Genomic DNA, 27,936 nt, shown 5'->3' with positions numbered 1-27,936 from the left:
TTCTATTTCATAGCCCTGCCGGCACTTTTTAAACAAGAGCTTCAAGATGCCAGTACAGAAGAAGGTGGTACAGTAACACTGAAGTGTGAGCTTACCAAACCCAATGCTCTAGTGGAGTGGAGGAAAGGAGATATTATTCTCTACCCTGGTTTGAAATACGAGATGAAGCAGCAGGGCTCCACTACGGAGCTGGTCATTCATGACTTAGAACTGAAAGATTCAGGAAAGTACACCTGTGACTCTGGACATCAGCAGACAACGGCTGCAGTCACTGTGCATGGTAGGCAGGCAGAGTGCTGACCCTTGACTCAGTAAACACGGAGTGAAAGGAGCGTCTCTCAATGATCCCTACTGCTGTTTATTTGCTTTGTTGCTGGTCTTCGATAGCAGCATACATATTCGACTTGAGCCTGACACATGGTCAGGGTAGAAGGGTTCTGCTTATAGTATCTGGAATGATTAATCAGCATCAAAGCAATTAAACCTTGCCAGGATGTCAAAATATAATGAATCCTTATGCCCTCTGAGTGCAGGGAGTTTGGCTGCATATGGGAATTTGGGGAATGATTGTTCATGGCTTTGGTAGGCCTAAGGGATGCGACGATTGGGCAGAGCTGTGGCTAAAGGATTTCTGTAACATGTTCTGAATGCGCAGTATTATTACTTGAGGCTTTGAGCCTCACGTATGAACTTTGAGTGTAAACTGCTGTGTCCTCATGGGTTTTCCTCAGCCCTTTCTTCCAAATTGAGCAAGACCTTTTCTGAAGTCTGAATTTCCCCTTCCTCTTCCATTTGTTGTCTTATTTTCATCTTACTGTACTATCTATTCCTGTTCTTGAGTGCTGACTTGGTCTTTTAGATGTTGGCAGAAGTTTTATTTGGGGATCAAGTCTGTCAGCCAAATATTGCAAACTCACAGATGTTTATTAAGGAAGAACAAGGGTCCATGTAAGAGAAAGAGCATCCCGCTGTGTCCCCGTGTTCTTTGACTAAACCATCCCTAGCTGGCATGGAGACACTGGCGTGGAGACCATTCCGTGGACCACTTTGTAAGACCAACTGTGTCCCTAATTTCACAATCTGTCCTCGCCTCTTGTTTCACCTAATGATTCAAGAAGGATGCTACCAAGAAAGAGAGCTGCAGCCCAAGGATTGTGGAATCAGGAGAACAGACCGTTTCTGAAGAACGATGGTAGGATTGGGTCCGTTCAGGAGTAAAGCACTGTTAAAACATTTACCTCTCACATTTTGCAGCCCTGCCTGTCACATTTAAACAACCCCTTCAAAATAAGGAAACTGAGGAAGGAAGTACAGCTACGTTCTGTTGTGAGCTGTCAAAACCCAGTGCCGCAGTGGAATGGAAGAAAGGAGGAGTGGAGCTGCAGCCCAGCCAGAAATATGAAATGAGGCAGAGGGAGTGCTTGGTAGAGCTCTTAATACATAATCTCAAATTAGAAGATACAGGAGAATACAGCTGTGATAGTGGGGATCAGGAAACAAAGGCATCTTTAAATGTGAAAGGTAGGTGGTGTGAGCTGATTCATAAAGCAGTAGATATCATCCCACACAAAGCAACAGCTTGAATATGATTATTTTGAAGTGCATAATATTTTGCCCATAAATACTTCCCTTTGCATCTGATGCACCCGGTTTTTGTTTGTTTTTTTTTTAAACGAGAATGGAAGAGGAAGATACTTTGTTATTCCAGTGCTGCATTGGTGTGTTGGGTTATAAGAAGAAACACTTTTTAGCCTTACAGCTTGGGAGAGATTAAAGGAAGAACAAGGCTTTAGCATAATGTCTGGACATTTCACGTGACATGTGACTTATGTATTTAAAAAAGGATTTTCTTCCAGATCCTGGAAAGAGACTCCTAACTACCTTTCTGATTTCTCAAGGCTGTCCGTGGAGTTTTCTGTATTTTTTTTTCTTTTGAGATCTTTGAGATCAACCAAAGGATAAGTTCATTCAAATAATTCAGCCCTGGAAAGGATTTGACCCAAGGAATACAGGAAAGAAACTTTTTAGGTGCAGATGTCTGCTTCTGGTGCAGCAAGATCTGTTACCAGCTCCAGGCAAACTAGAAAACGTGGATCCTGCCTGGGAATGTAGCGCTTGAAAATCACAGTAACTTTGTTCCCCTGAAAGTCAGTCTAGACATGGTAAGCAGGACATGACTCAGGCTCCTGTTTTTTCTTTTTTTCCCCTTCTTTTAGCCTTGCCAGTCCTTTTCAAAAAGGAGCTCAAGGACAAGGATGTGGAAGAAGGAGCTGCAGTGAAATTCCAGTGTGAGCTGACAAAGGATAAGGCAACTGTGGAGTGGAGGAAAGGCACCATGGAGCTCTTCCCATGTGCCAAATATGACATTAATTTAAACGGTCGCATAGCGGAACTCGTGATCCACAATGTAGAACCAGAAGATGCCTCCGATTATACGTGTGATACAGGAGACCAGCAGAGCACAGCAGTCCTCAGAGTGAATGGTTAGCATTGCACCAAAATGGAGCAGAGGCTAGAAGGGTTTTGTGCAATTGTGTGGTTGATATTCTGTTAAGTCCTTCCAAAAGTAAGATAAAGAGCCAAGCAGGTGCTCAGTGATAAATCAGAAGATGGAGAAATGAATTTTATTGGAAGGGATTCAGAGAATGTCTATTTAAGTCTATAAGGCACAGTATCTAGGCTCATTCCTCTACTATTAATAAAAGCAAGAAACTTTGCATCATGGGGATTTTGAAATTCTAATAGATCTTTATTTTTGGCGCTTTGCATTAATTACTGGTTCAGCTGGATCAATAATTAATCATAGGCCAGTTACAAAAGTGTGTTGTTTTGTATTGCTTTCTGTTTTTCATTGTCCTCTCATGAAAATCCTGAAAACATCGTGCATTTAAACAAACCAGGAATAATGTGTGTTGCTAATCATGGTCTGTGAAAGGTTTGTGACTGTCTCATTTGTTGGCTGGAACTTGTGTTTTCGATCTGAGCCACAGCTTTTCAAACTCCTGGTGGCTGAATCTGAGCCATGAAAGCAGCTGCTGGCTCACCTAGGAGTCCTGTGCTTGCTTTAGATATATCGCAACAGGAGCTAGATAGGAGAACCACAAGCACTGAAATTCCCCTTTTCTCAACTGCTCATGCACATGGGATGGATATTCCCTTCTCGCTTTTGTTGATGACAAGCTGTTGTCTGAGCCTGGTTTGAATGAGCGCGGTGCATTTATTTGTCCATGCGCTGGAAGGACTTACTGTTGACAGTCTAGGGTCTTGGAAAGACAGCAGCGAAATAAAGCATTTGCTTACATTGTTTATAGTGTTGGAAGTGAGGAGTATCTCCATAACATCAACAGATTTAGACTAGTTTTAGTCTAAATTAGTTTTAGTCATCAAGTACCAGATTCTGCTTAGACATGATCTTGATGATCTTCTCTGGAGATATTCAAAAGCCGCCTGGACGCGATCCTGTGCAACGTGCTCTAGGTGACCCTGCTTGAGCAGGGGGGTTGGACTCGATGATCTCCAGAGGTCCCTTCCAACCTCAACCATTCTGTGATTCTGTGATTAATCCATTTGAGAATTTTCAGGATCAAGATAAGTTGTGTGAAAGGTACTGTTACAAGGTGGATGCCCTTGCCTTTGAGAAGTGAACACATCTGAGGAGCTGTCTGATCCGCTCCTTTTCTAGATATACAGAATAAAAAAAATTTTTTTTGTCATTATCACGTAATCACCAAATGCAAATTTGTTCTGCAGCTTCAGAGCCCAGGTTCCTTGTGCTGAGCTGGGCAGAAGCCACATTCGTACATTCAAGCTAATGGGTTGTGCATTAATTGCTCTCAACTTTGCAGCCATCAAACCTCGGCTGAAGCAACAGCTGAAGAGCGAGCAAGTGGAAATGGGAGGAACGGCCAGGCTGCGCTGTGAGATCACCGTAGGCAAAGCAGCGGTGGAGTGGAGCAAAGATGGAGTCGTGCTTCGCCCAAGTTCCAAGTATGAAATGTGGCAGGACGGCACCCTCCGCGAACTGCGTATCCACCACTTGGAGCCTAGCGACGTCGGAGAGTATTCCTGCAAGGCTGGGGATGAGACAACCTCTGCAAAGCTGACTGTGAAAGGCAAGAGCCGTTTACTGGGGCAAGGGGATTTTCAGTTCAACGTGCTAAGATTTTGCAACATGTTACTGTTGTAATACATGCACACAGAGTACAGGAAGGGTATCATGAAGCCATACAAAATCTTATTATGATCAGTGAATAAATGCACTGGTTTGCTTGGGGGCCCGGAGAGGATGAGGCAGCTGTAAGTTTCTGCTCATGTGGCTTTGAACGTTTGCTCGACATCATGTGAGTGATCAGATGGGTCGTCCCCAGCTTCCAGTCACCTGCCAACTGCATCTGGCCCTAATTCATTACAGACAGAGCTGTCTTTCAGACTGGGTCACTAGTGTGGAACAATCACTTCTAGCCACTCTATAGGCTGCTCTATATATTATGGATGCTCTATATACTATGCCCAACTGCACCCCTTTTCACACGTAGGGTGACCTCCGTTGTATAAATCTCTATTGTATTTGCTCAAGTGAGGACTGTGTTTCTTCCCCTTCAGTATTGCCCACGAGATTCAGGGTGTAGCTTCTGCCTCGTTGCAGGCTGTGCGATCTTTGCACAGATCTGCAAGTGCCCAGCTGTGATAGAAGCAGGACGCAAACTGAAATGCAAAAGCCCGTTGCTCCCGCTGACCCTGTTGGCCCTGCTGAGGGCACGGTGCCTCCCTGATACCCAGGCAGACTGGAGCAGCAGCACAGAGTATATGCAGTTCTGTTTGAAAACAGGCAGTGGTGGGGATCAGTTTTGAATGTGTTTAACATAATCTGAAGTGCAAACACAGCAGATTTCCAGATCCTGAACTTGGAAGCTGGTATTCAATCTCTATTCGCCCAATTACAGGATACAGGATTACAAGAAGTAATTAAAAAAATAAATATGGAGCATATTTCTGAGAGAGAGAAAGAAAGAGTGATCCTGAAAGATATTGGCTGTCACTGAAGCCCCTGGCTGAAAGGGGTCACACATCAGAGTTCAAAATATGTAATTTGAGAAGCTGTGATCTCTCCATCCTTGGAGATACTTAAAACTCTGCTGGTCGAGGCCCTGAGCAACCTCCTCTAAGTTGGCCCTGCTTTGAGCAGTGGTTGGATCAGGTGACCTCCAGAGGTCCCTTCCAGCCTATGTTATTTTATAATTCTATGATTTGGTCCACATTTTGGCTTTCGTGGCTTGACTACTGAACCCTGGACTTTTTGCAGAGCCTGACGTGACCATTGTGAGTGGCCTAAAGGACATGGTGGTGTTTGAGGGGGACGACGTGACTTTTCAGTGCCAAGTTTCTCATGAGAACGCAAGGGACGTTGAATGGAAGCTGCAGGATGTTGCTCTGCAAAACAATGAAATGAATGAAATCTCCGTGGAAAAGGGGAAGATTCACACCCTGACGTTAAGGAAGGTGACTGAGCAGGACATTGGGGCTGTTACTTTCCGAGTGGGACCACACACATCTACAGCAATGCTCACAGTAAAAGGTAAGAGAGAGGAACAGGACTGGAGAGAATAGGCAGCAATTTGATTTTGCGCGTGCTGGCAGTACAAAGCCCAACCTGTCCATCGTTCACTCCTTGCTAACTCACCGTAGTCGGGTGCTCGTGCTTGAGCTCCAGAGTGATATGGAGGCAGAAGAAATTCTCAAACGTCCTTCTCCTTCCCTTTTCGAAACTGCTTGCCTGGTCAAAGTCCCCATGCCATCTGAACTAGACAAAATATGTGCAAAATTTTTTATTAGTATTTCCTTAACTTCTAGAAACTTCTGCCAATGGCTTTCATTCAAAATCCGTTCACTTGTTTTAACCACCCCAGTATCTTACACAGAAGTTAAAGCTTTTTTTTAATACTTAACTGTTCAACTGTAAGTTGCAACTGTAGGGAAGCAAGATATGGGTGACTGTAAATTCACCTCTGCTGTGTTTGTAATTTCAGTGCCACCTCCAGTCTTTAAGGAGAAATTACAGGACACAGAATTGCAGGAAGAAGAATCGGCCATCCTTCACTGTGAGGTCTCCCAGCCTAATGTCGCGGTGGAATGGAAGAAGGGCTCCCAAGTGATTTCCCCAGGCTCCAAGTATGAAATTAGGCAAGAGGGAACAATCCATACTTTAAAAATTTATCATTTAAAACCAGAAGACTCGGGCAAATACATCTGTGATAATGGAAACCAGCAAACAGCAGCCACTTTAACTGTTAAAGGTAAGCTGTTTTGTTTTGTTTTTAAGAAAGACTTATTCCACTTTCATAACTTAGTACTAGCGTGTGGATGTTATCTACTGTCCTTGACTTCCGATGAACTTTGCTGACAGACAGCAGCTGAGGATGCAGTCTTTTTGCTTTCAGAAGTTATTTTAAATCCTCTAGTAAGTGTCTTCAGCAATGAACATGGAGAGATGCAGGTGTAATAACTGCTTGCACAGTTCTAGACCCCAGGGGCTTCTGTCTGAGTGACCAGACAGACAATTTTGATCCTTAACCACCTCTGTCCTTTGAGCTGCAGTCCCGCCTGGGCAAATGGTGCTCCAGAGTCCAAGTGCTCAAACTTACCAGGGCACTCAGCTGCAGCTGAGAAGTGAGCCATCAAAGTACTTTCAGTGTCTAGGCTCCTAAAAACAGGTGTAACGTGTCAGTTTGTCTGCTTTTAAAAATCTACCCCGATCCAAATACAACGTTAACGTAGCTTTTCCTGAGATAAAAGATCGACTAATGTAAATAGGGGCCATGAAATTAATGTGAAATGCTGTCTTTTAAAATATCCCATGAGGTCTCTCTCGTGAAGGGCTTGTACCTGCCTGCTCTCACACTAGCTCCAGGATCTAGCAGTGCCTGAATATTTGTCCTATAAGCAGCTGTACTGAGCGTATCTGTCCTTTTGTGTCTCTGTGTGTGGTCCCAGCCATTCCAGCAGTCTTTGTAAAAAAGCTCCAAAACCAGGAAGCCAAGGAAGGCTCTACGGTGACCCTTCATGCTGAACTCTCAAAACATGATGCGCCAGTGAGATGGAAAAAAGGGTCGGTCTTGCTCCAAGCCAGCAACAAATACGAGATGAAGCAGATGGGCTCTGTTGTAGGGCTACTCATCCACGAGCTACAGCTGAAGGATGCTGGGGACTACGTCTGTGATTCTGGCGATGAGCAAACTATGGCATCCTTGGTGGTGAAAGGTGACAAAAGGCTTTCACTTCACCTTTTTGGTAGCTCTGTGTTAGTTTAAACGTTCCATAATGTACGTTTCAAGGACAGGGTGGCAGAGAGACTGGTCCCGTTCTGTGATGAGGATTTCAGGCACTTGGATGCTTAAGAATCCATACCAGTGACAGCTCCTGCATAAAATGGAACTCATTTCCAGAGATGCTCGGGGTGTGCAGTCAGTGCCCAGAGATCAGTGGGGAGCACGAAGTGCTTAGTACTCCTGGAAATCCAGCACTTTCTATCATTGCTTGTTTGGGTTTTAAAGACCTTGTAACTGAGATTTGGAATGGTGCTACAGTTTTACTACATGTACCACTTAGGGCTTTAGCAGCCTTTCTGCTTACTGATACTAAAGATGGTACAGAATGGATTCACTTGGTATGGTCACATGTTATCAATATGTCCCGAAAAAAGATTCATATATTCAGAAGCATAGAGGGAAAAGAGCAAATCAGATTACAACTGTGAAGCAGGATCAAGTTCACATGAGTGAATTGGTGAGATAGAGTCAGCAATGAAACTTAAACATCTTCCTCTGATTATCTTGGTTTAGCTTTGCCGGTGATCTTTACGCAACCCCTGCAGAACCAGCAAGCAGAAGAAGGAGGTACTATCACTCTGAGCTGTGAAATCTCAAAAGCAAATGCCACTGTGCAGTGGAAGAAGGCTGGGACAGTGCTGTGGCCAAGTGACAAATACAAAATGTGCCAAGATGGTTCTGTGGCTGAGCTGACAATTCGCAACTTGAGCAAAGCTGATGCTGGAGAGTACCTGTGCGACACAGGGGACCAGCAAACCACGGCAGCTGTGCTTGTGAAAGGTGGGACTTCAAGCAGCGAAGGGCTGAACAGAGTTTGTTTCCATGGGAGTGGCACACGATTAAGTAATTTGACACCTGGAGTATGTCCTGTGCCCAAACAGAACGATGGGGATTTCAAAGAGATCAGAGTGATTTCAGAGACATCGGAACCGGGCCTTAAGTCAATGATTCTGTGGTTTAATATTAATATCACCCACTACAAGCTGTTGGCAACGTTTCCACAATATATATATTGCCTTTCAATGTTGTGTATTAGATATTTCTCCTGTGTACACACAATACAATATAGCATGCATACTTTATAGACTCTCACATGTAATGTGTATGTGCCTAATGTGTGTATAGGCACACACATTATGCATCTGTAAGTATGCAACATTACAAATTATGCATGCACATAGATATAGTGTTTAGTGCTTTGAGGACATAAGTTCTTTCAGATAATGCAGTATTGTCAAGAATGAGCATAACAAAATGTTTAATCCAGGAAAATAGGAGACATCATTTGAAAGTATTTATCAAACTCTTTTGACCTTTCCGTAAAGAACCAGCAGCAACCATAGTGGAGACACTGAAGGACGTCACTTCATATGAAGGAGAAGATGCAGTCTTTGAATGCAAGCTGTCCCGGGAGACAACTCAGGATGCCCAGTGGTTCCTGGGGGATGTTCCCCTGCAGTCTAATGAAATGAATGAGATCAGAGTTCAAGGGAAGTGTCACACTTTGATCCTGAGGAAGGTGACACTAGAAGACTGCGGGCCCATCAGTTTCAAAGTCGGGCAGCATACCTCGGGGGCACAGCTAACGGTCAAAGGTGAGCAATCCCCTAGAAAGAAGGGTTTAGGAGGTACTGGTAAGCCCTGCCAATACTGCTTGAGTTACTGGAGAGGTGTACGTGGGAGGAAGGGCCTCTGGAAATCTTGTGTGAGATTCAGATAACTTAACTGAGGCAAGAGTTAGATATTTATGTCTGAGCTCCTGATTTTAAAAGATTGGCCAGAACAATAGCTTATATTGTTTCTTCCTCTCTGATCTGGTTCAAAATGTAGATATGTAGATATAAATTAAATGTAGACATGTAGATACGTAGATATAAATTAATACTGCTTTTCAGTGCTGTATGTGTATAAACAATTCAACATGATACTGTTTGGGTGGTCAGAGGTTCTTCCAAACATTACGTTTCATCGAATCAGTGATGTATTAAATATTTTTACTCTGCATTGGCTTAAAAGCTTACTAAGTCATTAAATCAGGCCCATTCTGATGTCCAGAGAGCCAGCCAGTGATATATATGTGCTGCAGACTAGAAACTGTTACCATGTGGCAGGACTGATCCTGCAGACGTTAGAACAAACTGAAGTGACGCTGGAGTTGCACTGGCACCTGCATGAGATCTAAATTTGTCCTGGCCTTTCTTCTAGCAACGGAACAAAAAAAAAAAATCTGACAATTTGACTGTGACATGTTACGATTTCTTATGGTCACCTGTCAGAGAGCTTTTGGGAGTGATGCTGGATTATGCAGCTGCATCACTGTTTGTGTGCTTTTTCCCCGCAGTTGCTCCCGTCACATTTGTAAAGGAGCTCCGCAGCTTGGATCTGCAGGAGGGTGGCACAGCTCACTTGTCCTGTGAGGTCTCCAAGCCTGACATCCCGGTGGAGTGGAAGAAAGGCACATCTGCAATCCACTCCAGCAAGAAGTGCAGCATCAAGCAGGAGGGGAATGTGCACACACTGGTCATTTACGATTTGAACCGCGAGGACTCAGGGGACTATAGCTGCCATACAGCTGATGGGAAGACCACTGCCAGACTAGAGGTTAAAGGTATGATTTCCTCTTTGCTCAGCAGTTGTGAGACCACAGCTGGAGTACTGTATCCATTTTGGGGGCTCCTCAGTACTAGAAAGACATTGAGGTACTAGAGTGAGTCCGTGGACACCACGCAGTTTGTCAAGGGTGCTGGAGCCCATGTAGTATGAGCAATTCCACCTGGCTTAGACCTAGACATTCCTGCCCCCAGCAGCTGTCCTTCAGGAAAATACAGCAGAATTGTACGTGAACTTCATGAATGCCGTTACCATTTTGGTTCTTAGCAGTACCTTAAAAATAAAACTTTCCTCCACTTTCTGTTTTTGTTTTACACTTTCTTTTCCTCTTTGCACTTCAAGCGGTGCCTGTGCTTTTCAAACACTGGCTGAAAAATGAAGAAGTGGAGGAAGGCCGCACGGCCATGCTGCACTGTGAGCTGACAAAACCTAATGCTCCTGTGGAGTGGAGGAAAGGAGATAAGGTGTTGCAAGCAAGTGACAAGTATGAGATCAGGCAAGAGGGGACATGTGTTGAGCTCTTTATCTATGGTGCTGAGGCTCAGGATGCTGGCGAATACACGTGTGACTCAGGGGATCAGCAGACCTCTGCATCGTTGCAAGTCAAAGGTAAGAAGATGACCCTTGCTTGGGGGCAGAGAAGTTTTGTCTGTGGCTGTCCTCCACAAAGGTGAAATGGAAGCCTTATTACTGCATTATCGTTAATGCTCTGTGCCTGGGAATTACAACAGGACAGGGTTTGATCCACAATCCGTTCTTCAAAGAATCTAGTGTCTTTTAAACCCAGTTCAATTTCTGCAGTTGCAATTTTGATCTCACTGTGAGAGTTGGGAACAAAACTGCAGCTGCTGCTCATGGAGGGTATGTACAAGAGCATTTAGGAAACTTGCCTGCCACCTGATAATAAGAGAGACTGGAGTATTTCTCTATGCTTAGAATGGGCTTTTATATAGTTTTATTAGGTTTATACTAAGAGTACGGTGTCTTTTAACTCAGGCAACAAGATCTTGCTTTTAGACCCTGTGTTGAGCTGTCACAGCCGGTGTTCTGCTCAGAATGAGTGGTTTCAGCAATTAAATGTCCAAACACTGTGATTTGTGCTGTTGTCCCTCTAACTGGTTACACTGAAAATTGTGGGTGTGCGCACATGAAGCCCTTTAGATGGCCTGTGACCCACAGCGATCCTAGATGAAGCAGCAATGGTGTCCCATCACGGTGTCAGCGGCTGATCTCCATGAGCGTTTGGCCGCGGCAGAACTCAAAAGCCCTGCCGCAGACGTGGCGTTCCCAGCGGGCAAGCTGTGGTTCAGAAAGTTGGGACCTGCCAAGCCGGAGGAGTTGCAAGCGTGTCGCTTAGCCCTGAGTCACTGCTGTGTCTGCTTCTCCATTGCAGTGCTACCGGTGCTGTTTAAGGAGGAGCTGAAAAACGTGGAATCCGAAGAAGGGGGAACGGCTGTCCTGCACTGCGAGATCTCCAAGCCGGACGCGCCTGTTGAGTGGAGAAAAGGAGGGACGGTCATTCAGCCCAGTGACAAATATGAGATGAAACTGAAAGGCAGCATCGCTGAGCTAATCATTCACGGCGTGGAGCCTGACGACTGCGGGGATTACACTTGTAGCACCGGATACGAGATCACCACAGGTTCTGTGTATGTGCAAGGTAAGATGAAATGGGATGAAAATGCTCCGACTTCTCTGCCAGAATTTCTCACTCCGGTATCTTTGACAGTAACAGACCAAACTTGTCTCAGGTGGAAACAGCTGAAACTCCATTCTTTTCTCTCCTGATTTCAGGGAAGATGTAAATATTTACATCCATGCTGAGGTTGGACCAGCGTTTATAGGTGAATGCGGTTCAAAGCACTGACCATACTGTGTACAATAGCAGATGGTGCTGTTGAAATACTATTTGTTTGGAGTAACTGTTATGAAAAATACTGAATTTCTTGTTATGATTGATTATGGCTTCAATTGTTGTTGATATTTCTGTTAATCTTTTAAAGCAGTTTAAATAAATACCCCATTTAAATCTTAAGCTAGCTTTCTGCCTGCGACTGCATACAATGTCAGTGCAGATGGCTGCGACACACAGGACAGTCAGGTATGAACTAGTCATGAAATATAGTGTTCTTTCAATGAAACAGTGTTTGCAGACAAACAAACATACTTCATTTGCAAGCAGGTGAAGGATGGAAGGTGTTTTTTAAACCCTTGAAAGAAATGTAAGGTCTTTTTTTCCCCAGAACAAGCATTACAAATTTAATTTTCCTGGACAACTTGCACTGTCGCTTAGGTTATTCCTACTGGAAGGAACATGTATATGTTTATGCTTTTGTTTTCCTTTGGCGCCTTCTCTTGCTCTGTTATACAGAAGAAGCAGCAGTCATAGTTTCTGATTTAAAGAACACAGACGTCTTTGTGGGTGAGACAGCCACGTTCACCTGCGAGCTCTCACGCCCGGGCGTGAAGAATGTACAGTGGTGGCTTGATGGATCTCCCCTTCACAACAACTTTGTGACAGAAATCTCTGAGCAGGACGGGACAGTCCACACTCTAACCCTAAAGGATGTGGCGTGCCATGACTCAGGCACTGTCACCTTCAGAGCGGGGTCCCTTATATCTTCAGCTAAATTATTAGTCAAAGGTATTTCATTGTGAGAAGACACAAATGGCCACCTCCACAATTGCTCAGTGTGCTAGTGCTTCTGCCTTCCTGGCTACCCTTACTAAATGTCTCCAAAATTCCTCTTTGACACAGCAGTGCTGCAGCCTTCTACCCGTACTCATGTCTTGTAGGTACAACCACATCTGCTTTTTGGATGATGCAGGTGAGGAAAGGTTGCAGGGTCAGGGCTGTTGCTTTCACCTGACATCTCAGTAGAGCTGGACCTATTCAGGAGAAGAGGCTGTGCTTTGGTCACTGTGCAGCTACCTGATTCTCCCACCAAGCTGTTTTTATAATACCACAAAACACATGGCCAGAAGTTCACGTAATTCGCTATTGTGCTGTACCATAGCTTGGATACTGTCACTATATACTAAGCTCAACATATTCCCAAGTCAAGATCTTGGGCTCATGCACTGGTGGCTCCAGAGCTCCTCTGGAAGCCGCTGGTATGACCGCGGAGTAGCACGGTGGCAAAGTGGGCCCCAGCAGTTGATTGCTAATGGTTGAATACTAACAGTTAGCGCTGTGCTGGCAAAGCTTTGTTGTCTGTTGAATGAATATTTTCCTCATTTGGTAAGGGTAGCCACAAACTGCAAATAACACTGAGCTCCAGACTTTATGGTAAAGCAAGTTACTTCACATCCAGTCCTTTTATAGCCATCTGGAAAAGCTGTTATTTTTCAGACCAAAATAGCACTTATTCCTCACTTGGGAAAGGGATTTGTATATTAGGTTTAGTATGTAAGGAGGCGTAAAGGATGAAATGTTCTCTTTGTTCAGGTCTTCCTCTGTGTTATAATTATTCACCGTAGCATGGATTGTCCACAATGTGGAATTGTAGTCAGGAATTGTTATCTGCTTCCCTGTCAGTCTGATGTGTCCCTTGTTGGACCTTCAGAAAATTTTGCTCTCTGAGGAGAAGAAATGCCAGATCATTTATATCTAATATCAGAATGGTGCAGCAGTGAGACAGTGTGTAAATATGAGAAATCACATGTCCATTTGCCATCAAATTTGACTTCAGTATTTCCAGAGACAGAATCTAGTTCTGAGCGCTGTAGGCAAAGAGCTCCAGTGGATGTAGAAAATAAATTAAAAATAAATGCGCTGTTAGATATTCAGCCAGATAAAGGGCTCCTGAGAAGTTTTAATTTCATAGAATCACAGAATTGTAGAGGTCTAACACCCAAAGCTCATGCTAGTACAAACATGTATGTGGATATATTGTGCTTCTGCTGAAGTAAAGATTTTTTTTTTTAATGTGAACCGAGTCACAGTATTATATGACTCTAACTGGATTAGGATGAGGAAGACCTTTTAAAAAACACCCCAGTTATGGTGCTCTGCTCAATAACACTTGATTTAATAGGAAAGTAAAGCACTAGTGAAATTCTAACTGTGCTTGTATTAACAGTCAATTTCCTGCACTTTACTTTGTCCAGAAATTTAAAGATCCATCCTCAAGCTATGTGTGTTTCAGTCTATCTAGCTGTCCGTGGCTGGTTCTTCATCAGGCAACAGGTCGTCTCTCTTAGTGCCGTGGTTCTAACCCTATTCTCCTGGCGTGCTTATAACGGGATATCTATTCTATGATGACCAAGATCTCATGACAGCTTTTCTTCTTTGGCCTTCACAATGGCGTTGTCCTACAATTGCATCTGTTCGCTGTCCCAGCATGGCTGGGCAGCGGGGGAATGGAGAAGGTTGGAAGAGCTGCCCTCTCCTTCTGACCCCCTTGAGCAGGGGTGAGGATTACAGGCCCCAGTGTACCCCAAGGCCCAGGGTGCTTCCTGTCATGCTGAGGGGGAGAACAGGGCCACCAAGCTCTTAGCTCAGCGGTGGGGCAGTGAGAAAAGGACAGTCTCCTTCTTTTGGAACCAGTGGTGACACTGACTGTGAGGAGCATATTTCTCCATCTTATGGGGATGGTGGTGTAGTCCCCCAATTGCACAGAGATCTTCTTGCTTCTTCAGTCCTTCCTGGAGTCCTTCAGTCTCCAGGATCTGCCATCGATGCCTCCTCTCCATACACACACACGCACACACACAGGGTGGCAGAGGGAGCCTTAGAGAGCAGGATCAAGCCTTGCAACGAAATGCCGAGAGACGTTTCCCAAGCTATCTTTGCTTCCCAAGGTCTGCCAGTAACATTGGAAATCCCTCAGCCCAATGCACAGAGCTTCAGGAGGAGCATTCCAGACAGATGTCTGATCTACAGATCAGCTGGTGAAAAGGAAAAGCTTCTTATTTTTCCCAAACCTATGCCTCTGGCAGAGGGCTAATTAAAAGAGCAAGTACCTCCTCCCTGTGCAGTGCCCTTCCTTGTTAGAGCTGTCCAGGAGCTTTGCTCCGCATGCTGCTGTGAGTGGGCTCTCCGCTGGAGCTTGCCTTTTCAAGCCCCTTCCCCCAGTCCCACTGAACAATGCTGATGTCTTTCTTTTGCCCAAATCAGTCAAGGCAGCCCATCATGCACTGCGCTCCTCCATCTCAGACTTGCGCTCTTGAAATGTTCTGGGAAGCAGAAGTGTTTCACATCCAGCACTGCTTAGGCTAGAGAGTCTCACCAGGGCCGAGAGGAAAACGAATGATGGCAGGAGTGCCAGCAGATGTTCTGCACAGAAGTTCGTGGTCAGGACTGTTAAAGTGCAGGCCTTAACTGCTGCTGGTCCATTTTCCGGTGTGCTAGTTACATTCTAATGCACCAGTTTTGCTTTATCCTGCTTGCTGCTGACCCAAGCAAAGACTAAACCGCTAATCCCTGGTGTGCCCGGTCGGCTTCTTGCTTGCACTCTCCCTCGGCCTGCTTCCTCCAACTCTGTACTTGTCAAAAATCTCCAGGTTGCTATTTCCTTGAGGATCCGCTAATGCATGTCCCTCCTGACGTGTTGGTTGACAGATCCAACCATTGAAGTGGTCAGTCCCATGCAGGATATAACTGTTGATGAAGATGGCACAGCAGAGTTCATATGCCAATATTCTAGGCCAGTGCACGCCATATGGAAGAAAAATGATCAGGAAATACATGCAGATGGGCAGCGAGTCCTTATCGTGCAGGACTGGAATGTAAGCATGCTAAAAATTAAACCTACGGTACCAGAAGACACTGGCATCTATTCTTGTGAAGCTGAAGGCACTAAAGTGGTGGCTGCACTTGATGTTCAAGGTGAGGTCTTCCAGACAAAGAGGAAGACTATCATGGGTCCCAAATATAAAAGGTGGAAAAAATCATGGAAGCGTCTCACAATAAGCGACACGTCAGAACCCGTTCTTTGGTGTTCGCTCCAGTATTGATAGCAGTGCTAAAAATGGATGGGAGTTAATGGGAACTGAATGGGAAACTGCGACACTTCACAGAAGCTTAGTTCTAATTAATGCTCGCTTATTATATCGATTATGTATCATACCTCCTCTCCGATGAACCGCATTTGGCTCCATCCTCAGTGCAACGGGATGTCTGCTGAGTTACTGTGATATCGCAGATATAATGTTGGTCCAAAGGAATAGTGAGAATACTTTTTGCTGTTACAGAGTGGTTTTTACATGCACTGCACTTTAAAACCAGTCACTAATGGAGAGAGGGGAATTTAATGTTATTTTCAGTTATTGTCAACTGCAGCTAATCTAGTTCGGTATTTTACTTATTTCAAACACTGATCACTCAGGAAATACCTTCCTACTTGTAAACAGCATTTGTGAGGGCCCCAGAAACAGCAAGTAAAAAAATAACAATAGTTATATATTTTATACGGGTGTCTAATAATTTACTTCTGATGTCTGCATAAGGAATTTTTGTTTTCAGTCACCAGGTGAACTAATATGATCAGCAGTCATAGTGGTTCTGGTCTGATTTCTGAATTATCATGGTTTGTTAGGCAAAATTGTTCTTTCTGCCTAATTAATTGTGAGTGTAGGAGCAGAGTATTATTTATTATAGTATTTTGTACTTTGATAAGCGCCTTCCATTTTAGGAATTAAAAACAGCTAGCAGATATTAATGAGTATAATCCAAAAGAGGAGACAGGATCTGCAATTATCCACTTTTTATGCATAGGGAAACTAGGACTCAGAAAGTACTCGAAGAAACAGCTTGGATTGATCCTAACATACTTTATACATTCTGCAAGGAGTTGAAAAACCTTTATTGTTCTCCCTAAGTATTATAAAATATGGAAATCTTTTTAGTAACTCATACATTTTTTTTATTTTTTATTTTTATTTTTTGCTAGGGAATAGTTCAGCATTAATTTTCTATGTTTCAAACAGTTCCAGACAGTGGTTGTAGAGATCCTGAGCAGGACTATCTCCGAGTGTTGGTTTATATTATCGATCATGACCATTTTATGGTGTTTGTGTCAGTTATATTTATATGCACATAATCTGTGCATGTGCTTGGTGTGGCACAAATTTTATCCAGGTGCAGCAGCCCACATTTAGTTGTGCCCCAGGCTGATTGCTTATGTACAAATGCCAACCAATGCATGCAGTTGCAGTGACTGTGCATGTTTCTGGCCACACGATTCGCCTCACACGTGCAGGAGAAAATAAACCTAATATATTGTCATAAGGCTTTTGTAATAATTCAGAAAATAGAGTTTACATAGATGTTGATTTTTCATGTGTTTCCTAGAAGCGGACTGGCGAAATGGTTTGTTAACTTAGTTGGCAGTCCCTATAGCTTTGCCAGCTGTAATATTCTCTTGATGCGTTTATTTTGCATGAAAGGTAGGAAGAATTTATCATAAGCTGTCAGTTGATTCAAATTTCCCCAGTTACGATGTTAATTGTGCCTGCCTGGGAGACCTGAGGGAAATGTTTCCTGTTTGGGGACGGAAGGAATCTGATTATGTCCCCGTACTATCATTTCCTATTGAATATTGGCTTGATTCATATAAACACCAACGTTTTTTTTCTTGATTCATAAAGACAGAAGTCAGGTTTCTGGAGGAAGCCTAGATGAAACGCTAGAGCTTCTAGAGGTTTTTCATTATTTTTAAGCTACCTCACAACTGAAAACGGTTTTGAATATAGCACTGTGTTAGAGCGTGGTTGAAATTAGCAGCTAAAGCCGCAAGCATACTTTATCACATCCATATCCTTTCCATCAGCTTTCCAGCAATGGGAATCAGCAGTGCTCCAAGGCTTGTCAATATTCAGCTATGCATAGCCACACAATTAATATTGTTGATGGTTCTCCTTCTCCACTAGCCAAGAACAGCATCGTCCAGGGCCTGGAGAATGTGGAAGCAGTGGAAGGAGGTGAAGCCCTCTTTGAATGCTACCTTTCCAAACCCGAGTGCTACAATTACAACTGGCTGATCGATGATGAGCCTGCCAAAACTACAGAAAACACGGAGATGGTTTACTTTGAAAATGGGCGCAGGCATCTCCTCTTGCTGAAGAACCTAACTCCCCAGGACAGCTGCCGGGTGACTTTTATGTGCAGTGACGCAGTGACCTCCGCCTTCCTGACTGTGAAAGGTAACGGAAGCGGTCTTATGGGGAATCCTAAATTTTTGATTTGTAAGGGCAAATGACCCGGAGAAATGCGATGAGTGGCAGAGAGGAAAAGCTGCATAAGCTGCTTGCTTCATACCCAACTTCTAATTCTCAACCAATGAATGAATGGTGGCTTATATTTTCCTTTTTTCTTATTGTTCTTTTTGTCATGACCCGGATATAAAGAGCATCGTTTAGCAATGAGTTAGAAGCATATGACTGTCTTACAATAGTGGTGGAGTTGACTTTTCTAGGAACTTACGTTGACTAAGAGAAGCAGCACTCTGCGTTTTTCTCGGCTCTTGACTAGAGACGAATCCTTCTCGGATGTGCTGATAGCTTCTTGTGTCTGCCTCTCATTTGCATTCCCATCTTTCTGACTTGCCATATGTGCAAGCATTACATATCCTATTTAATATGGCCTAATCACAAAATTGGAAAAAAACACACTCCTGTTTCCACTTCCTTTCCATTGTACTGCTTTCTGGGATGTTTTCTAATTGTTCCCACCTTATGCTCAGAAGAGTCTCTTGACAAGGATTTTCATTCTCAAGGAATATTTCCATTTTTTGGCATAAAAGATAACTTCCCATACTTTTGATATCAGTTGCAGAATACTGGAGGTTTGGCTTGGGCTTTCTGCTTAGTCCCATTTTATTAAATCTATCATTTCATTAAACCCATCTGCTTGTACTGATAATTCTGAGATCAAATGGAGGCTTGCTATGAACAAATGTAAATCTTGTCAAACCTTCGCAGTTGCATCTGATTGCATCAGGAGTAGATTTAGCTCCGTTATTTCTTGATGTTTTTGTTATGGTCTATTCTCCAGTCCCGGTGACTGGGGCGCACACCCATATATACACTTCGGCACTAGTTATCCAACAAGAGCACACTGCACAGGCAGCATGAATATTCTCTGCCTCTGTGGTGCTGCAGTCTCTGTCAAATCCACTTACCTCATTTACTTCCTTAAAAAGCGTTGCCAAATTAGGTACAAAACCAATAGCAATTTGTCTTAGACCTCTCCTGTTTAACTTAGTTCCAAAAAGAAGCTGGTTTGTGATACAGACATTCTGGTGACCCTTGGGAGTTCATGCAAATGATAGACACATTCTGGTAACTCTTGGGATTTCATGCAAAAAAGTGATAGCTAGAGAATCTGGGTTTAAAAAGGAAACCAATTGAAATGCCTTTTATGACTCAGAAATGTGCAAAGCGGCAGGCTGAGGACCTAGTGTTCTAGGGTCTCGGGAGAGTTTGGACTCTGGTTTGACTAGCACTTGAGCTCTGAGGACCAAATCCATCTTTGAGTTAGTATTTTATTCCATTTGATTTTATAACTATGGTTACTTCATGGTGCTATTTTTACTTTGTGTTATTTTTGTATTTTTGGAGAAAGGGGGAGGTAGCTCTTCCTTTATGACCCTTTATGGAGGTCAGTTGTTTCAGTGCTTCTGGGTTATGCATTTACCATTTACATCAAGGAATGAGAACCAGGATTCACCTTAGGTAATTGCAGGCAATTCTGTGAACTGCATAAATCTACTTGTCCTCGATTCCTCTTGTACTCTGTAAGGAAGAGAGGCATCTTCGGAGTGTTTGCAAATGCTTATCTCACTGAGATACTGAATCTAAAGGGCAAAGGCTGCCCTGTTCCCAGCATTTTTGTGGCAGCGTTCACAAATTGTTCAGTAAAGAAAACACAGGAAAGCAGCGGTTTCCAGTCAGAGATATGTGTGACTCTCAGTAATGAAAGCTCTGTAAGTTCATTTAAGTTTCTCCAATGTATTTTTCTGCTACTTGGAAAAGGAAGACATTTCTGGATTGGTTTTCACTCCTGAAAGTATCGGAAAGTTGCAGTCCCCAAGGATACCATCTGTTGTAGTGACATATGTAGCCTCTCTATTAATGGTCTCCTTGGTCTCGGAGGCCTGGCTGCCCAGAGATTCAACACAAATACTCATAATACCTCTTACCGGCATTTATGTCAGTACCCGAGGGCTTGATTACCTGTTTTTATCTGCAGGGTGGCGCTTACGGATCTTGCAGCCTCTCAGAGATGTGGAAGTCTCTCCAGGGGACAAAGCTACGTTTAGCTGCGTCCTGAGTGAAGCGGTGCCGATTAATGAAGTTACCTGGTATTCCAATGACACAGAAATCCAAACAAATGAGGACTGGGAGGTACAAGCAGATGGAAATAAATACGAACTTATTCTGAAAAAAGCCCAACCACATCATTCTGGAGAGGTGACCTTTGCTTCCAGAGAAGCAATTGCATCCGCCAAGTTGGCTGTGATCGGTAAGTTCATACATTGTTTCTGTCTTTCTAGCCCAACGGCACTTGAAATCTCAGACTTTGGTATTGAGGTACTGCATCAAATTTTCTAAGCTTTGCACTGATTTGTTTCTCATGTCCCAAGCTAGCATTCTTAGGCTGAGAAGATGCTGCTCCTGGGCAACTCTGTTCTTCAAACAGAAAAAGTTCACCTCATCACATGAAAATTAGATCAGGCTAGAGATGATCACCAGGTTTCCTTAGCTGCAGTCTTTCATAAAATGTAACATAGAATCTCATGAAAATCAGATTACTGAGAGTTCAGCACCACCCTCTGCAAACATGTGGGTGCTGGAGGGAGCTGAACTAGAGTTCATGTGTATGGAAAATTATGAGGGGCAGCAGAGAACCCTTTGAGGTGTGCTAATCTACTCAAGTAGAGATTTGACTGTAAATAGAGACAGGAAGCTGTGCACCCAAGGTTTGCATGTGGAAAGAAATGTTTGGGGTCTCCAAAATTAAAAAATAAAAATAAGGAAGGACAGCTGTTGACCTTATTTCCCCATAATTTGTTGGATTGTTATAGTATATGATGGCAGGTCATTTACTCAGTAAATGCCATACACACATCTTGTTTTCAGCTGGGTGGGAAAAAGTAGCGGGAAAATGTCATAATAACGTGTGACATAAGTATCTGAGATGGCTCTTGGAAAATGACTATTTGTCATTAGTAGCATAGATAGATCGGTCCAGCGCAGGTGTGTCGTGGTCACAGGCAGGTAGCCACTCAGCTTCATACTGAGACGGGTGCCGAATGCGTTGCACTTCCTTCTTGTGGCTTGCAGAAGCCTCTCAGGTTGTTGTAGCGTAAAGCACTATTGCTCATGTTATACATCCCTGGAACTTTGTTGTGCCCTCAGCCCACCCTGACCCCCCCGAAGAACCAGAAGTTTTAAGTAAGAACAGTCACTCTGTAACTCTGTCTTGGTACAAGCCACTGAGCGACGGTGGTTGTGACATCCTAGGCTACAACGTTGAAAGGAAAATCCCAGGTGTTGGCTGGCAGTCATGCAGCGAGGGCATGATTCCAAACACGGAGTCTGTGGTGGACCATCTCACCCCGGGCGAAGCCTACAGATTCCGCGTCTCGGCTGTAAACAAAGTCGGGGCCAGTGAGCCGGTGCACTTCCCTCAAATGGTGCAGCTAGGTGAGAAGGAGAGGTGCCCCCAGGAGGACTGAGAGCTGCTGTAGACCTGTGTTTCGCATGGCATGCCTGCTTCACCCGCTCCAGGGATCTCCTGGAAGAGTCCACTCTGCAACGTGTTTCAGTGCTTTGCTGCCAGCACAGAATAGGAGAACTAGCTTGGAAAAATTGTTCTGGGCTGCTGCAAAGCAAAACTTGCTGCGTTGTTAGGGCTCAACGTTTATTTTCCCCAGACTGCATCAAGCTATCGTGTGGCCTGCACTGCATCCGTGTTTTGTCTGGTGACCATGAGTTTCTTTTCTGGTGGAGGTCAGATGGAATGAGGCAGAAGGGGCATGCTGGAATGCGTCTGGTGCAGCTGAAGCCCTGGGTGCCTACACAGTGGGTGGGCGGTGTTGTCTTCTTCACCCATCTTTCTCTCTCGTTCTACTATTTGCATATCTTTATATAATAACCCCCATGAAGGAGAGTGCTGGAGGAGACAGTTCCTTTGGTGGCTGTTGGTGAGACTTTGGAAGCCACAGTGAGATGGAGAGCCGCTCTTCCAATGTTTCTTTTCTTTTCTTGCGATGCCATCTGTGATATCAGAGTCCCCAGCAAGTACCTCAAAGGGAAGAGACTATATTAATAAAAAAAAAAATAAATAAAATCCCTTTTGCTTGGGGCTCAGGCACACGGTGATGTTTTTGCAACATAACAGCTTCCAGGGTGTCAGCTGCAACCTGATAACTCTGCATACGCTCACTTTGTCTACAACAACTCCAAGGCGTTTTGGGCAATGATCCCCTCACCCCGGTGAAACGTGCAGAGGGGCAGGTGACGTTCGGGACTGTGCTCCTTCTTGGGCGCTCAGCTGTGTGCTTTAGGTCCCCATCAATGGCAGCTGAACATCTGCACGTTTCATGGATTTGTCTTGGCTTCATTTGGAATATCACTGTCATACAAACAGCACATCATTGGCAGGACTCCTTCCAAAGTAAAGAAGATAGAAAAAAATTTTAGAGAAAATCTTTACACTTTTTGAGAATTTTTAATTCTTCAGGAACGAGAGCAAATACTGTTTTCTTTTACTTTCAAGATTGGGATGAAGTCAGCTTTTAATAATCTCTTTTATTCTTTTTATTTTTTTTCTTTATTGTGTCACTTCTTCAAAACTTCCTCATTCTAAACATTACGATCTTCTAGGATATCTAGGGCTGCTTGAATGTTCATTGTGCTGGATAAATGAAGATCACCAAATACAGAAGTAGGAAAAGTGAAACAACTTCTGCATGTATATATTTATCTGAAGTTGGTTTAACCTCTGGGAGAGCTTGTGCAATTAATTTGGTATTATCTTTGGAAGTTGTGAACTTTGGATGCTGCCAGTCACGTTCTTTGATTGTCTGCAACAGTCAAAGAATCTATAAGTTAACGATGGGATGTTTGGTTATTCTACAGAGTAATCTGGAGCATCTTAAAGCCAGTTTATGATATATTGTGTTAATTCTTGTCCCTTCTTTTCTTTTTTTTTCTTTTTTTTTTTTTTTGTGATTATAGAGCCTCCACTTACAGTCACTCATCCTTTGGTGGGAGGATCAGTATCAGAAGGGGAGGTGGCTCGCTTGGAGTGCAAGTTATCAAGTGAAATCCAAGAGACAGCGACATGGCTCAAAGGAGAAGAACAAATACAAGCTGGAGGGAGATATGAAATCCTCTCTGATGGAAAAAAGCAGATACTCATTATTCATGAATTTAAACGTGAAGATCAGGACACGTACACCTGCATGGTTTCTCCAGAAGTCAAATCTGTTACCAGCCTGTGTCTTGAAGGTACAGAGTGCATTCCTGTGACCTTAAATCAGTTCTGCTCAGGGACATCTCAGCAGTTTGGTCTTGAATTCATTTTCCTTTGCAAGTTGTCTCTCAAATCCACAAAGAATCGTTATCCCTGTTTGGTGTTGCCCAGTATGTTTCTGAATCTGTAATAGCTTTGAGCTGTTCAGATAAGATTTTCCTGATATTTTCCACCTTAACAAATACCCATTGTCACCAAAGTCCTCAACACTTCGTAGCTTAGAATAAAAACAAAACTTTGAAAGAAGAGAGAAAATTACGTTAAGTTGGAATAATACAGTCTTTTTATAATGCACTGGGCTGAACTCTGACCAAAACTAATCACTACGATTGTTTTGTATAGCTCTTTGTTTCCGTAAGCTTAATAATGATCACTAGATCATTATTACTATAAGCTCACTGGGAGGCAATGTTTTTCCCCCCCTGATGTTTAGGCAACTCACTGTGTCCCAGAGAGTGAGTCAGACTTAGACATTTGAGCATAGGTATCTCCAGGCAGATGTTTCCATGTGAGATGGATGTCTCAGCTCCCATTACAACCAGTGGAGAACTGTTCAAGACAGTCAGTGGAGCCCTGTCTAACTTTAAAATAGGGTGAGCTGAATTGCTTTCCGTGCTCCACTGATTGTCCTAACTAGATACTCAGCAATTGCAACAGGAGCATAGGTGCGAGCTCGTGGGAGACACTTGCAGTTATACATCTTTTTCTACACGCTAGATCTTCTTTCTCCTTTGGCTACAAAAGGAACCAAGAAAATTGGCTTATACTAAATGTCTGGTTTTTAGTTGGCTACAGTTAGGTTAAGTGAATCACACTAATCTCACTATGAAGAGAAAGACCTGACAGTACTGGATAGATTGTGAATGCAGCTGTTTGTTCATTCTTTACAAAATGAGTTTAATTGGTTAAAATGCATGGGCAGATTAAGATACCTGAGGAAGAAACAGTGATGGGTAGATTTCTTAAAAAACAAAAGCAAAAATCTACGTATTTCTGTCGTGCCCTCACTTGAGATCAAGAACTTATTGAGGTCTCCCATTGAAAGACTATCAGTGTTAATCTAGTTGTGTGTGTTATTTTCCATATCCAAGTGTGAATCATACTCTTTTGGGCTGGATGATTATTATTTTTAGCAAAAGCTTTGGCACTTTGCTTCTATTGTTCTCCATGAGAGTGTTTATGTATTTCACAAATAAAAGACAGCTGCAACAGAAAGGACAAAGCCACTGTTTTTTTACGCAGAGGCTTTAGAGATCAAAAACTTTACTATGTGATAATTCAGACAATACACAATCAACATCGCATTTCCCTGGAGGCATTAGTAAAACTGAGAACTCATCAGGAGATTAAAAAATAGTGTTTGTTTATGTCTTTGAAATTGAAATATTTTTCTGCAGCCCTGGGCAGATGTGTAGAGTAGAATGAGGGAAAAGACATGGAACTCCATTCACTTCTCTGCCTCGCCTTATAGCTTGTGCACTTCCGTGGGTTTTCCAAGGCCAAATTGCAAGCTCTTGTTTTCAAAACATGAGTCTAGCCAAATGCTGGATAGCTTACAGTTTTGGACTATGACTGCATATAAGAAATGGAATTAGACATGAACATAAAGAGCGACAGAATTTGGTTTACTGGGTTCAAATGCATGAGGAAGAAAAAAAATGTTGCTGTTTGGCCATATTTTATGTACATGCATAGAATCCTAAGATAGTTGAGGTTGGAAGAAGGGTCATCTCTGGATAGCCTAGTCCAACCCACCTGCTCAAAGCAGAGTCAGCTAGAGCAGGTTGCTCAGGACCTTGTACAGTAGGGTTTTGAATGTCTCCAAAGGTGGAGACTCCACAACCTCTCCGAGCAACCTGTTCCAGTATATTAAATTTATATTTTGTTCCCAACTTAATGTTTAATTAAGTGCCACTGATATTCTTCTGTCGAGACTTTAGTATGATATTTCCATGTGCTTTCTCAGGGCTTAATCATAGACTTTGTCTTTTAACATCTCACCAATCTAATTCTCCTCAGTTCCTACTGTAGCATTGCTAAAAGAGATCGCCAGGGAAGCACCCAGCGCAAGCCAACCGGAAGAGCTGGTGGATGGACATGTCCAGCCCAGCTTGCCCCCTGAGGCTGCTCAGGAGGGAGACCTTCACCTGCTGTGGGAAGCTCTGGCCAAGAAACGCTGGATGAGCTGGGAGCCCACCTTGGATCCCATCAGCGAGGTGCCTGAAGAGGATGAGAAACTTCAGGAACTGAAGAAGGAAGAAGCAGAGATGTCTCACTATTACTCAGAGGAATACTTCACATGTGACGAGCTGGCTAGGACTGGAGAAGCCGATTTCTCTTTCACAAGTTCAGATGATGAGTCTAGAGCTGGGACTCCTTCACTAGTCAACTACCTCAAGAAAGCTGGGAAGACAAGTGTCAGCGTTACTAGCAAGGTTCAATCGGGCTCCACAGGCAAGTTATGGAAGCAGTGGGAGAAATCCAGTGTGGAGACTGCTGTGGCGGTCCCAGCTGCTAAGCCAGCTGAACCAGAAATAACGGATTTAGATGATCCTTCCATGAACAAGGCAGCTGTAAAGATCCAGGCTGCTTTCAAAGGCTACAAAGTCAGGAAGGAGATGAAGCAACAGGAGTGCCCAGTGTTTGCTGAGACCTTCAAAGATTTCTCTGGTGAGCCTGGAAGCACTCTCCACCTTGAGTGTGTGGCCCACAGCAAAAGTGACATGAAAGTCTGTTGGCTGAAAGACGGGGAAGAGCTTTCAGATGGTCGCTACTATCACATAGACAATTACAGTGATGGGACCTGCTCTTTGATTATCACTGGCCTGGATATGAAAGATGCGGGTAAATACACGTGCGAGGCATCTAATAAATTTGGCAAAGTTTCACACAGTGCTAAGGTGACGATCGGCAGTCAGGAACCTCAACTTGTTCGTAAAGAGAAGCAAGTTAAACATACCACTGACAGTGAGACTGAGAGCTCGTCTGGCAGTGAGCTGGATGATGCTTTCCGTAAAGCAGGAAGGAGACTTCACAGACTCTTCAAGGCCAAGATCTCAACGGAGATATCTGACGTGGAGGAAGAGCTCTTTGTCAGTGCAGATGAAGGGGACGTAGAGGTGGTGGACCATCAGACGTATCGTGAGGATGACCAGTACATCTACATCAAGTTTGAAATCTTGTCTGAGGCAAAAACTGCAGCCACTCGATTCAGAGAGATGTTTGGTGCCCTGGGAATCCCCGTGGAAATTGACATTTTGGAACAAGGCCCTAAAAAAATGGAATTGCGTATTGGGAAAGCAACACCACCCGCCGTCGGGAAGTTTGTACCACCAGTAGCAAGACCTCCCCCACCTTTACTGACTTCTGATACAGGTGAGTAAAGCAAGCTCGTTCTTTCTTTGAAAAAGGTATCTGGAGCAGGTCAGGATGTTATTTTTTTACTTGTGAATAACTTAAACCTTTGTTTTTCATTTCATGCAGATATTTTCTGGAAATCTTTGCACTTTTGAAAAAATAGATGAAATTTTTCTTTCTTTTTCATTTTTGGGGAGAGGAGGGAAGTCAGTGCTGGAGCAGGGGGTTGCAAAATTCTCACTTTTCTGTAAAGATGCTTTTGTAGTAGCAATTTCCACTATTATAATAATATAGCTATAAATGCTTTTATTGCTATACTTAAGTTAATTAAACAGTTTTCAGAACAGCCCTTAAAGAGGGACAAAAGACATTTTGTCAAGGGGAAGAACTGAGGTGATATATAGTTTGCAGCTGTGAGATTTCAATACTTTTGGCAGTCCAGGGGAATTTTTTCTTAGTGTTTGTCAGGGAGTTTCTACTTGACCTTTATTGTCATGGAGAAAAGATATCACTCTGTTATTTAAAAACCTGCGAAGCAGAAGTCTTCTGGCACTGGGCAGAAGCGCTCCTAAAATACCTCTAACGCAACCCAATTTTTCCTTTCTTCTCCCCTAACTACCCTGGATTTAGCCCCCATGTTCATGACTGAGCTTCAAAACCAAGAGGTCCAAGACGGATATCCAGTCAGCTTTGACTGTATTGTCACTGGCAAACCTCTCCCCACGGTTCGCTGGTTCAAGGATGGGAAAGCAATTGAAGAAAATGACCATTACATGATCAGCGAGGACCAGGAAGGGTGCCATCAGCTGATCATCACGGCTGCGGTCCCTGCTGACATGGGTGTTTACCGTTGTCTCGCTGAAAACAACATGGGTGTTGCTTCAACCAAAGCTGAGCTTCGAGTGGACTGTAAGTCTCAAAATAACTGTAGGAAAGCCAGAGGGAAGGGGTCATGCTTAGAGGGGGATAAATATTTTTTAAGAAAAATGCTATTTACATTTTTTTTAAAAATGAACCTCTTGGGTTCCCCCCAACAAATTGGGGGGAAAAGCCTCCAAAATTTTCTTTGCACCAGAAATGCAGCTTTTCAACTGAGTCTGGTTCTTAGAGTGCTGTGGATGCCCTTTTACTAAAGAGCATATATTATTCTGGATTGGCTGA

The 27,936-nt window shown here is 43.5% G+C and overlaps 1 protein-coding gene across 1 annotated transcript in view; it reads left to right on the top strand.

The window, feature by feature from the left end:
* The window catches only part of LOC136991343 (obscurin-like), a 138,135-nt gene that overhangs the window by 58,649 nt on the left and 51,550 nt on the right, over window positions 1-27,936 (top strand). The window contains 19 exon segments of the mRNA XM_067292209.1: window positions 14-280; window positions 1,255-1,521; window positions 2,217-2,483; window positions 3,846-4,112; window positions 5,303-5,575; window positions 6,027-6,293; window positions 7,839-8,105; window positions 8,651-8,920; window positions 9,667-9,933; window positions 10,278-10,544; window positions 11,329-11,595; window positions 12,307-12,579; window positions 15,499-15,765; window positions 17,808-18,080; window positions 20,128-20,400; window positions 21,297-21,584; window positions 23,121-23,393; window positions 25,438-26,793; window positions 27,406-27,684. Of these exon segments, the coding sequence (XP_067148310.1) occupies window positions 14-280; window positions 1,255-1,521; window positions 2,217-2,483; window positions 3,846-4,112; window positions 5,303-5,575; window positions 6,027-6,293; window positions 7,839-8,105; window positions 8,651-8,920; window positions 9,667-9,933; window positions 10,278-10,544; window positions 11,329-11,595; window positions 12,307-12,579; window positions 15,499-15,765; window positions 17,808-18,080; window positions 20,128-20,400; window positions 21,297-21,584; window positions 23,121-23,393; window positions 25,438-26,793; window positions 27,406-27,684 (6,228 nt within the window).

This window comes from Apteryx mantelli, chromosome 2 (assembly GCF_036417845.1).
Source record: "Apteryx mantelli isolate bAptMan1 chromosome 2, bAptMan1.hap1, whole genome shotgun sequence".
NCBI lineage: Eukaryota > Metazoa > Chordata > Aves > Apterygiformes > Apterygidae > Apteryx > Apteryx mantelli.
Note: the sequence above shows the minus strand (reverse complement) of the source record. Positions and strands in the feature narration are given on the sequence as shown.